This window comes from Carcharodon carcharias, chromosome 2, assembly GCF_017639515.1.
Source record: "Carcharodon carcharias isolate sCarCar2 chromosome 2, sCarCar2.pri, whole genome shotgun sequence".
NCBI classification, from domain to species: Eukaryota; Metazoa; Chordata; class Chondrichthyes; order Lamniformes; family Lamnidae; genus Carcharodon; species Carcharodon carcharias.
In genome coordinates, this window is record NC_054468.1 from 66,754,479 (window position 1) to 66,766,610 (window position 12,132).

Genomic DNA, 12,132 nt, shown 5'->3' on the forward strand with positions numbered 1-12,132 from the left:
ATTGATAGCTCCCACAGTGATTTGCAGCTCGTGGGTGATTGACAGCTCCCAGATGATTGATAACTCCCATGTGTGATTGACACCTCCCTGGGTGACTGACTGACAGTTCCCTGGGTGATTGACACCTCCTTGGGTGATTGATAACTCCCCAGCTGATTGACTGTACCCGAGTGATTAACAGCTCTCAGGCGATTGACACCTCCCTGGGTGATTGACAGATCACGGGTGATTGACAGATTCCTGGATAAGTGACAGCACCTGGATGATTGACAGATCATTGGATGATTGACAGATCATTGGATGATTGACCGCTCCTGGTGATTGACAGCTCCTGGCTGACTGACACCTCCATGGGTTCTTGACAGCTCCCTGGGTGATTGACAGCTCCTGAGTGATTGACAGATCCGTGGTGATTGGTAGCTCTCAGGTGATTGAAAGTTCCTGGTTGTTTGACACCTCTCTGGGTGATTGAAAGCACTCGGGTGATTGGCAACTCGCAGGTGATTGATAACTCTCTGAGTGATTGAAAGCTCTTGGGGGATTGACACTTCCCTGGATGATTGGCAGCTCATGGGTGATTGACAACACCCGGCTGATTGACACCTCCCTAGCTGATTGGCAGCTCTTGAGTGATTGACAGCTCACAGGTGATTGATTCCTCCTTGGATGATTGATAACTCCCCGGGTGATTGACTGTTCCCGAGTGATTGACAACTCCCTGGGTTCTTGACAACTCCCTGGGTTCTTGACAGCTCTCAGGTGATTGACAGCTCGTGGGTGATTGATACCTCCCTGGGTGATTAGCAGCTCTTGGGTGGCTGACACCTCCATGGATGATTGGCAGCTCTCAGGTGTTCAACAGATCCCGGGTAATCGACACCTCCCAGGGTGATTGACCTCTCCCTGTGTGACTGACCTCTCCCTGGGTGATTGATAGTTCCCTCAGTGACTGGCAGCTCGCGTCTGATTGACAGCTTCCTGTGTGATTGGCAGTTCCCTGGTGAGTGACAGCCACAGGTGATTGATACCTCCCTGGCTAATTGACAGCTCTGGGGTTTTTGGCAGCTCTTGGGTGTGACACCTCCCTGGCTGATTGACATCTCCCTGAGTGATTGATAGTTCCCTGGGTGGTTAACAGCTTGCAGGTGATTGACACCTTCCTGGGTGATTGATAGCTCCCTGGGGTGATTGACTGTTCCCGGCTGATGGACACCTCCCTGGGTGATTGACCACTCCCTGGCGATTGACAGCTTTCGGGTGATTGACACCTCCCTGGGTGATTGACCACTCCCTGGCGATTGACAGCTCTCGGGTGATTGACACCTCCCTGGGTGATTGGCCCCTCCCGCGTGATTGACAGTTCTCAGGTGATTCACAGCTCCTGGGTGACTGACAGCTGTCTGGGTGATTGACAGCTGTCTTTTTGATTGACAGCTGGCTGGGTGATTGACTCCACCCGGGTGATTGACAGCTCCTTGGGTATTTGACAGCTCCCTGGGTTCCTGACAGCTGCAGCGACTGCGCGAGCCGGAGCCGCGAGTCTCGGATGCTCTCTGCGAGGACTGGCCGACTTCTCGCGATATCAAGGCCGCCGAATGACCTGCGCACTGAGGGTTTCGGCCGCCATAGAGCCGGACTGGTATTTTCCAACAGATTTTTTTTCATATTAAAAACAGTTTCATGGTCGAAGGTCTCGCCGCCTCTCTGCTGAAGGGGTCGGATCGACCCGAATCACCGCCCGGAGATCCCGTCTAATTGAGACGTTTAATTGTAGCTCGGTCTTTTATCGGAACCTTCCTCCCCCTTTCCTTTTTCTCTCCTCCCCTGTAAGTGAGTCCTATGTGAAAGAAGCCATCCGCCAACATGTCAAACCTGGGCAAAGCTGGGACGAAGAAAGACACCAAGATGAGGATACGAGCGTTTCCCGTAAGTAAGGATCTGGCAGCCACAACTGAACAGGGAGAGAATAAAAAAAATCCCGCCGCACACAGGCACAAGAGAGGCTGCGAATGCTTCAAATCGAGGGCCCGGGCTTCTGCGGATGTCAACACAGGAGCAGGCCCCTTATCGTTTGATTAATATTCATGGTGCTCCGTGGAAGCCAAACTGGGAGGCTGTTTAATCCTTGGCTATTTGCTGCGATACCCTCCCCATTGTGGAAGACGAAGCTGTCTTTTTCTTTGACAGTTTTGTCATTCTATAATTTACTTCCTCCATCCTTCACCTCCCCCCACCCTCCCCTCAAAAAAATATTGTCATTGCATTGGGAGGCCTTGTTCCGTATAGATTCCTGGGACAATAGGATATTGTTGGTTCTAACATAACTTATTTCCTTGTCATCAGGCGCGGCTTTAATTTTCTGAAACTATTTCACAACTCTCGGATATTTTCGATTGGCTTCTGAAGGTGGTGGGATGGGAGTGTAGAGTATTACCTATTTGCTGTGTCTTCAATTCACTTGAAACGCTCTTAATTCCAATATGGTCTGTAACCTTGCTACTGAATACTTCAACTTGTTGTTACACTTGGGTTATAATTTAGGTTATAGTGTAAGAATTTAAATAGTAAGATCTTGTGAACGGAACTCATGCCCCACCCCGTGGGGATATTTGTTTCTCAATGCTTTACACTGAATGAGTTGAAAGGTGCGATGAATGTGTATGAATGTCCCCTTTGGAATTGACGTCAGTAAGTTAGAAACCGTATTAGCCGTGCACGAATCATTTCCAGCAGCTTTGTTATGTTATGAGATATTTCGTCAAACCAAATACATTTTTCTAGTTATCATTGAAAGTTTTTGTATTTTGACCGCTCATTCCTACTTCAAAATATTTTACAAAAGTTCGTAGTAATGAGTGCATTTTAAAAGGTACAGACTATACAGCAAGCAGCAAGGTTATTGATCAACCCACACATTGATGTGGAATCATGCAGTTTTTGCTTTCTACCTGGAAAAATAACGGTAGATTGAACGTGCAAAATAACCTTTGTACACAGGAACTGTTCCTTGTTGTGCTTATGTAGATATTGCAATTGGAAGTTCTATTCACTTAGATAAAGATTGATGTGCACGCACAAGCTTACCACATAACATTTGTTTACAGCAGCAGGCTTACCAGTGGTGTGTGGTCTTTGGAAGTAATTTGTGTTGAGCGTTAGGCATGTCGCTTCTGACATGACTTTTTGTAACATTTTGACACTGCTGGTCTTGCATACTAACTCTGAAAGTGTTGCACTGCTTGATGAATGTTCTTTGTGTATTGTCAAATATATTTTAACTTTCAATTACTAAAGTGGAATTAAACATTACTAACCAAATATTGATTGGACTTTTCTCAAGGTTCTGCTAAGCCAACTGAAGTTATGCCTTGACCTAAATAGCATAAAAGATCACTATTCATCATTTGGATGATTAAAAGTTTTAGGTAGTGTGATATATTGCCGATGTAAATTACTTGTATTCCTTTGTCACTTGCTGTAGAGAAGTTTCAATTTGTAGGAGTAAATGTCCTGCTAAAAAGTTGCACATTAAAGCCAAGCTGATTGACATTTAGCTGACAGACATTTGTGAAAATGGACAGCAGTGACATTGGACAGGGAATCCACTCATTGAGCTTTATGCAACTACCAGCAGGTGCTTCCAATAGGTTTCCTTTCTGATGTGGTTCAGGATATCCAAATAAAAATCAGCTGTGTTTAATCGAAACACAACTGAAAGGTGGGAATATTGCACTGTCGGGGGCGGTAAACAGAACGTGCTGATTACTGAGTCCCAGAACACAACCAGAGACACAACTAGCAAGGGGGAGACCCCAGCTCCCTGGGGTCTCTCTGAAGGTTCATTGGGAGGCGATGCTGGACATGGGAACCCCGACAAACCCGACGAGCTTCTCTACGCCAATCCCCAAGTCTTCAGGGTGCCCAGTGGTGATGGGTCTGTCCACAGGGAAGAGGAGACGGAATACGCACAGATCAGATTCAAACGGAACTGAGTATGAAATGGGGAGAGGGGATGAGGAGATGGGGTTGGGGCAGGGAATGAGGTACCTGGCAACATGAGACAAGTCACTGGGGGAGAGGGGGAGAGAGGGAGGAAGGGACTGAATGGGTCTGTGGTTGGTGTGGTTTGGAATGAAATTCTTCTCCGGTGACAACTTGATGCGGAGACATTGTGGACGGGGATCCAGTCTCTCTCTGTCTTTCTCTCCTTCTATGTATTTCTCTCTATCTCTCTCTCTCTCGCTCCTCCTTTAACATGGTCCTTATTAACTGTCTTTGTTGACTCAGCTTTTGGTCACCTGTCCCTAATATCTCATTATGTGTCTCAGAGTCGGTTTTAGTTGTGGTTAAGGATACCCTGAAGAGCCTTTGGACATTTTGCTACATTAAAGGTGCTATATAAATGCAAGTTGTTGTAGTAACATTGATCTGCCTCGATTCAGAATGGAAACATGGAGGGTCCTTTGACAGGGCGTGTGTGCAGCAGGCTCGCAATAAATGCATTGAACGGCAACAACTAAGTATGTCCTTTGATGCTGATGCATCCCAGTCCTGCTGTGTGGACACATCACAACCAAGGGACTGCCTGACTGCGTGCAGCCAACATGGCCGAATAGTAATTAGCAGAAATGTGACGTCTCTCAACTTTGTTAACATTTCAGAATGTGCTTTCTGAATTCTGCAACTTGTTTATTCTGTGATAGATTACAAGAAGCTTTTGCATTTTCTATAATAAAAAAAATTAAAATAACTTGAAGTTTCCCTGGTGGTCTAGTGGTCAGGATTTGGCGCTTTCACCGCCGCGACCCGGGTTCGATTCCCAATATGGTAGTGCAGATTTATTGATCTTGTGGAATTGTCAAAATGAGTAAAATAACTTGAAAAGCTTGTGCTGCCCACTTATCTTCAGATGAGGATGATTAGACTACTTGCCTCAAGTTCTACCAGTGTTTTTGGGCAACAGCAGGTTTTGAGATGTTTTATTGTGGTCTGCATTGATGGCCTTTTTCCACAGCAGCGCTTGGGATCTTGTGTATGGGAATTTTTAAAAAATTCATTCATGGGACGTGGGTGTCGCCAGCTAGGCCAGCATTTGTTGCCCAAACCTAATTGCCCTTGTGAAGGTGGCGGTAAGCTGCCTCCTTGAAACACTGCAATGATTGAAGGAAGGGGAAGATAGTGGTGTAGTTGTAATATCACTGGACTAATGATCCAGGGGCCCAGGCGAATTCCCTAGGGACAAAAACGGAAAATGCTGGAAAAACTCAGCAGGTCTAGCAGCATCTTTGGAGGGAGAAACAGAGTTAACGTTTTGAGTCTGTTTGAGCCGCCTTCGATACTAAAGAGAAGTGGAAATATGATTAAATTTATACTGTTTGGTGGGGGGTGGGGGGGCAGGTGGAGCTGGATAGAAGGCCTGCTTTCTGGGGGCATGGGTTCAAATCCTACCATGGCAGCTGGTGGAATTTAAATTTGATAAAAAATAAAATTCAATAAATTGGATTCAATAAAATTTGGAATTAAACCCTAATCATCAGTGATGGCGATCATGAAATTATCATTGATTGTCATAATGTCCTTCCGGGAAGGAAATCTGCCATCCTTACCTGGTCTAGCCTACATGTGACTCCAGACCCACAGCAATGTGGTTGACTCTTAACTGCCCTCTGAAATGGCTGTGCAAGCCACTCAGTTTAAAGGCAATTTGGGATAGGCAACAAATGCTGGTCTTGTCAGCCATACCCGTATCCCATGTGGTGTGAGTACATCCAGAGTGCTGTCAGGGAGGGAGTTCCAGAATTTTGACCCAGCGACAGTGAAGGAAAGGTGATTATATTTCTAAGTCAGGATCGTGAGTGGCTTAGAGGGGAGCTTGCAGGTGGTGGTGTTCCCATGTGTCCTCTGCCTTTGTCCTTCTAGATGTTAATGGTCGTGGGTTTGGAAGCTGCTGTCTAAGGAGTTTTGGTGAGTTCTTGCAGTGCATCTTGTAGATGGTACGCACCACTGCTACTGTGTGTCGGTGGTGGAGGGAATGAATGTTTGTGGATGGGTTGCCGATCCAAGCAGGCTGCTTTGTCCTGGATGGTGCCAAGTTTCTTGACTGTTGTTGGAGCTGCTCTCATCCAGGCAAGTGGAGAGTATTCCATCACACTCCTGACTTGCATCTTGGAGATGGTGGACAGGCTTTGAGGAGTCAGGGTGTGATGCTGACTTGCAAATCCTTCAAACAAAAATTCCAATGTCACACATGTTTTAACAGTAAGTGCACTAAATAATGCTACAATGGTAGTTATTTTGAAATAGCTAAACAAAGTCCCTTTATTATGAATTATATTGATATTCCTATGCCTATTCAATTGTGATTTTTGTAAATATACTACTTCTGTACTATCTAATCTCCAAAAGTAGTTACCTAATTTAATGCCAGTTATAGTCTGGAAATATGGGCCCTCAGCAGAGCATTTACACTCTCATAATGAAACAGTTGTTGACCAGTTTATGCATCAGCGTTTTCATGTGACTGATTTTAACGTGAAACATGTATTTTTAATGGGGCAGAAAAGTACATTGTTTGTAAATAAGGTTTGGCTGTATTGACCCATTTGTAAAATTGGCTTTGTATTGAAAATCAGAAAATTACATCTGCAGCAATCTAGTTACCAAGACCATTTGATTGGACACTAGTACAGTTTTGTTAATTAAATGAAGAATCTAGAGTAATTAGCTGAATTATTTACAGTATGGCTAGCCTTATTAGCATTTAAGTAAAATTAGTAAGAGCACTTTAGTTTTTTATCAGCGCTGATAGACATGATGCATATATCTAAAAGGGTCCATAAGTTGCTGGTAGTGTGATGTTGACATGCATTAAGCTCTGTTTAGCAGTCAGACTTCATTTGTGTTAACTCATGAGAATGGAGAGAATATTTGAACAAAGGATTTATCTCATCAGGGATAATGTTTGAGATTATTACTGCTATCATCAAAAGTAGAAAGTTTGAATTTTTAATGCAGCTAAGTTGTTGAATAATACACACAATGTAACTTCAGTATCAGGCTGGATAAAGAGGAACCAGTAGATGTAGTGTATTTGGATTTCCAAAAGACATTCAATAAGATGCAACATAAAAGGTTACTACACAAGTGCTTATGGTTTTGGGGCTAATATATTTGCATGGATGGAGGATTGGCGATCTAACAGGAAAAAAGAGTTGTGGTAAATGGGTTATTTCCAGGTTGGCAAACTTATGGAGCACCACAGAAATTGGTGCTGGAGTCTCAACTATGTATGACCCATATTAATTACTTGGGTGCAAGGACTGATAGTATTGTAGCCAGATTTGCTGATAATAAAGATAGATAAGAAAACAAGTTTTGAGATGGGCATAGAGTCTACAAAGGGGCATAGATGGATTAAGTGAGTGGGCAAAAATTTGGCTGATGGAATATAATGTGGGAAAATGAGGTTGTCCACTTTGGTGGGAAGAATAAAAAAGCAGAATATTATTTAAATGGAGAGAAACTGCAGAATGCTGCGATACAGAGGGATCTGACTGTCCTTGCACATGAATCACAAAAGGTTAGCATGCAAGTACAGCCAGTAATTAGGAAGGCAAATGGAATGTTGCCTTTATTACAAGAGGGATGAAGTATAAAAATAGCGAAGTCTTGTTACAACTGTACAGGACATGGGTGAGACTGCACTTGGAGTTCTGTCTACAGTTTTGGTCTCCTTACTTAGGGAGGAATACACTTGTATTAGAAGTAGTTCAGAGAAAGTTCACTAGGCTGATTCCTGGGATCAAAGGGTTTTCTCATGAATAAAGGTTGTAAAGATTGGGCCTATACTCATTGGAGCTTAGAAGAATGAGAGGTTAGAGGCGATCTTACTGAAACATATAGGATTCGGACAGGACTTGATAGAGTCGATGCTGAGAGGATGTTTCTCCTCGTGGAGGAATCTAGAACGAGGGGATACGGTTCCAAAATGAGGGGTCTCCCATTAATGTCACAGTGGAAGACACAAATTACAGGCCAGAAATGGAGAGTTGCCAACAGGCTATTAAGAATGAGGAGCTTAAGCTAATTAATATCAGTCAGGAAAAATTATTGGAGAAACTTAAGGGACTAAAAGCTGACAAATCCCCAGGACCTGCTAGTCTACACCCTCGGGTTCTAAAAATAGTAGCTACAGAGACAGTGGATATGGCTTTCCAAAATCCCCTAGATTCTCGAAGATCCCAGTGAATTGGAAGTTAGCAAATGAAACTTTGCTATTCAGGAAAGGGGGGAAAGAGAAAATGGGGAACTACAGGCTCATTAGCCTGCCATCAATTGTTGAGAAAATGTTGGAGTCTATTATTAAGGAAGCCTGAGCAATTCACTCAGAAACCTATTGTATGATCAGACAAAGTCAATGTGGTTTTACTGAGAGGAAATCCTGTTTGACAAATTTATTAGAGTTTTTTGAGAATGTAACTCACAGGGTAGATAAAGGGTAACAAGTAGATGAAGTATATTTGGATTTCCAAAAGGCATTCGACAAGATGCCTCACAAAAAATAAATCCAGAAGATAAGGGCTCATGAATTTGAAGGTAATGTTAGCATGGATGGAAGATTGGCTAAAGGGCTAGAAATGGAGAGTAGGTATAAACAGGACAAAGTTGGCAGGCTGCAAGAAGTAGAGTGCCGCAAGGATCAGTGCTGCCACCTTAGTTATTTACATTCCATATTAATGACTTGGATGACGAGACCAAGAGTAATATATCCAGGCTTGCTGACGATACAAAGTTTGGTAGGAATATAAGCTCCGAGGAAAACGCACTTAGCTTGCAAAGAAATAAAGACAGAGTTAAGGCGGCCAATGGAGTGAAATGTGAAGTTTTTCACTTTAATTATAAGAATTGGAAATAAGAATTTTTTTAAAAGGCATGAAACTTAAATAATGATGTTCAGAAAAGCTTGGGTGCGCCCTTACAAGGGACACAAATTTAGTAAGCAATTAGGAAGGCAAATGGCATGTTGGCCTTTATTGCAAACGGATTGGAACACAAGAATAAGGAAGTCTTGCTACAGTTGTATAGGGCTTTGTGAGACCACACCTGGAGTACTGAGCGCAGTGTTGGTCACCATATCTGAGGAAGGATATACTTGCACTGAATGTGGTACTGTGAACATTCACTAGATCGGTTCCTGGGATGAGCAGCTTGTCCTATGATAGGCTGAGTAAATTAGACATATACTCTCTGGAATTTCAAAGAACAGGAGGTGACTTCATTGAAACTTAAAAAGATTCTGGTGGGGTTGAGAAGGGTAGACACTGAAAAAGGTTGCTTGCCCCTAGCTGGGGAATATTGAGCAGTCTCAGGATACAGGGTTGAACATTTAGGACTGAGCTGAGGAGAAACCTCTTCATTCAGAGGGTTGTGAATCTTTGAAATTGTGTACCCTAGAGGGTTGTGGATGCTCCATTGTTCAGTATATTAAAGACAAATCAATGGGTTCTTGAACTCTCAGGGCATTAAGGGATATTGGGAGCAGACGAGAAAGTGGTGGAAAATCAGCCATGTGCGTATTGAATGGTGGAGCAGGCTTGAGTGGCCAAATGGTTTGCTGCTCCCATATTTTATGTTCTAATGAGATTCTGAAGGACAATGAAGTGTAATATTAGTGCAAATGCTTTCTTTGAATACAGTCATGAATTTATTTTACATAAGCCTTAGAAATAAACCTTGTATTTTGTATGGGGATTCACTGTTGTGGGGAGACCTGTCAGATGTGCAGTTTTTTTTGTATTTGGACATTTTTCAAACTTTTAAATTTGTGGGTTATTTGGAAGAGGTAGAGAGAAAGGCATGCAACATTTTACTGATCTGCATCTAGAATTTGGATCAATATAGTAATCTGACAATATTCCCCATATAAGGTATTGTGGCACAGCGGGTAAACATCCTTGATTTCTGTTTCTGCATGGATAACCAGTTGTTATAAGTTGTTCCTCTTTAGTTTGGCTCTTAATTCTTGTCTATAGTGTAGGGTTTAATACCAAAAAAACTTGCTACAAAAACTAGTATTTATATAGCACCTTTTAATGTAATAAAACTCCCCAAGGCGCTTCACAGAGCATTATAGCACAACATTTGACACTGAGCCACGTAAGGTGATATTAAGGCAGAAGGCTAAAAGCTTGGTCAGAGTACATTTTAAGGAGTATCTTGAAGGAGGAGAGAGAGAGAGACGAGGAGAGGTGTATGGAGGGGATTCCAGAGCTTGAGGCCTTGGCAGCTGAAGGCACAACCAATGGTGGAGCAATTAAAATCGGGGATGCTCAATAGGCCGGAATTAGAGGAGTGTCAATATCTTCGAAGGTTGTCGGGCTGGAGGAGATTAGAGAGGTAGGGAGGGGCAAGTCCATGGAAGGATTTGAAAACAAAGATGAAAATTTTAAAATCGAGGAGTTGCTTGACTGGGAGCCAGTGTAGGTCAGTGAGCTCAGGGGTGATGGGTGAATAGGACTTGGCACAAGTAAGGACAGTGGCTGTAGAGTTTATGGAGGATAGGATGTGGAAGGCCAGCCAGAAGTGAATTGAAATAGTCAAGTCGAAAGGTAATGAAAGCATGAATGAGGGTTTCGGCAGTAGATGAGCTAGGGCTGGGGCAGAGTCAGAAGATGTTACAAAGGTGGAAATAGGCAGTTTTGGTAATGGTACAAATGTGTGGTTGGAAGCTGATCTTGAAGTTAGTTATGTTACCAAGTTTGTGAGGAGCCTGGTTCAGCCTCCTTTTCCAGTGAAAGGGATGGAATCAGTAGCTACAAAACAGTTTGGAGTAAGCACCAAAAGACTACAGTTTCAGTCTTCCCATACTTAATTGGAGGAAATTTCTGCTTACCTAGTATTGGAGATCAGGAAAGTAGTCTAAAAATTTAGCAACAGTGGAGGAGCTGATAGAGGTATTGGTGAGGTAAAACTATGTGTCGTCTGCGTACAAAAGATACAAAACATGCAATGCTGGATCAAGTTTATGTGCAGCAACTTAAACCGCTATTTTTATTTTGCTTCCAACATACCCAACATTTATACATGTTTAATTATATACAAAAATTCTTGGGTAGGGCATGCATTTCCTGTGGCCATAATTTTTAGTCATATTTTGAGTCAGCATCTAACATTGTAAATAGCTACATCAACATTTTCTATTCAAATTTACAAAGTTGACATTTGAAGTATATTTCCAATCTCTTGACCACTAGTTCATTCTGTGTTCTAAAGTCTTCTCCAGCTCTGTCCTCATCTTTTATGTGGAACTTGTATTTTCCAAATAACCATAGGCCAATTTGCTGGCCTTTCTATAAAAACCATGGGCTAAGATTTATCCATCATATTCTTGATTTTTTTTTGTTTTAAAATAAAGGCAATTTCATTAATTGCTCAGTGGTCCTGACCTGGAATCTGAAACTTGCACACATGTTCCATAGTTTCCTCACCAACAATAATTAAACACTGACTTGAAACTGTGTTTGCTTAATGGTTCAACTTTCTGGCTTTAAAGCATGCATGTCTGAACTATTGGATTCTCGTGGTAAAACTCATGAGTGGACCAGATGGTAGGCTATAGCAACTGGAAGGTCTGCAAGGGTTAATTTAGTTAGTGACACTTAAATGCACACATTACACGTAACAGTCTGGTACAAAGATATGTAAAGAGTAACAAACCCTGGGCCATCCTTAACTGGCTCCCAATGTTAATAGCATTTCATCCAGCCCCTGTTCATGAAGGGCAAACACTGATTTTATCTGCGGTTGCTTTCAGCTTGTAATGAAAATGGCAGTAGTTGTAACTGCTTTTATGTGCTTTTAAGAGTAATGGGACTGGTTTTGGTCCCTGTTGTATGCTACAGCCATGAAGAATGTCAGTTCACCGTAACAGAAGAAGAATATATTGCACATTTGGTGTTTTAACACATCAGTCCTTATAAAACAGGTGGTCATCTGACTTGGCATGTGCTGTGGCACTTGTGATCTGTTTTAATCAAACTCTTAACTAGGGATGAAACCAGCTTTGAAGCAGCCCTTGCCCATGTGCAACACCCAAACAACATCAAGCTTGGGTTGATAAGTGGCAAGCAACAT

The 12,132-nt window shown here is 42.6% G+C and overlaps 1 protein-coding gene across 1 annotated transcript in view; it reads left to right on the forward strand.

Annotated features, from left to right (window-relative positions):
- Positions 1-1,570: 1,570 nt before the first annotated feature.
- The window catches only part of cul3b (cullin 3b), a 104,265-nt gene continuing 93,703 nt past the window's right edge, over positions 1,571-12,132 (forward strand). Inside the window, exon 1 of the mRNA XM_041213466.1 lies at positions 1,571-1,926. Coding sequence (XP_041069400.1) covers positions 1,864-1,926 — 63 coding nt within the window. The 5' untranslated portion in view covers positions 1,571-1,863. The remainder of the gene's footprint in view (positions 1,927-12,132) is intronic.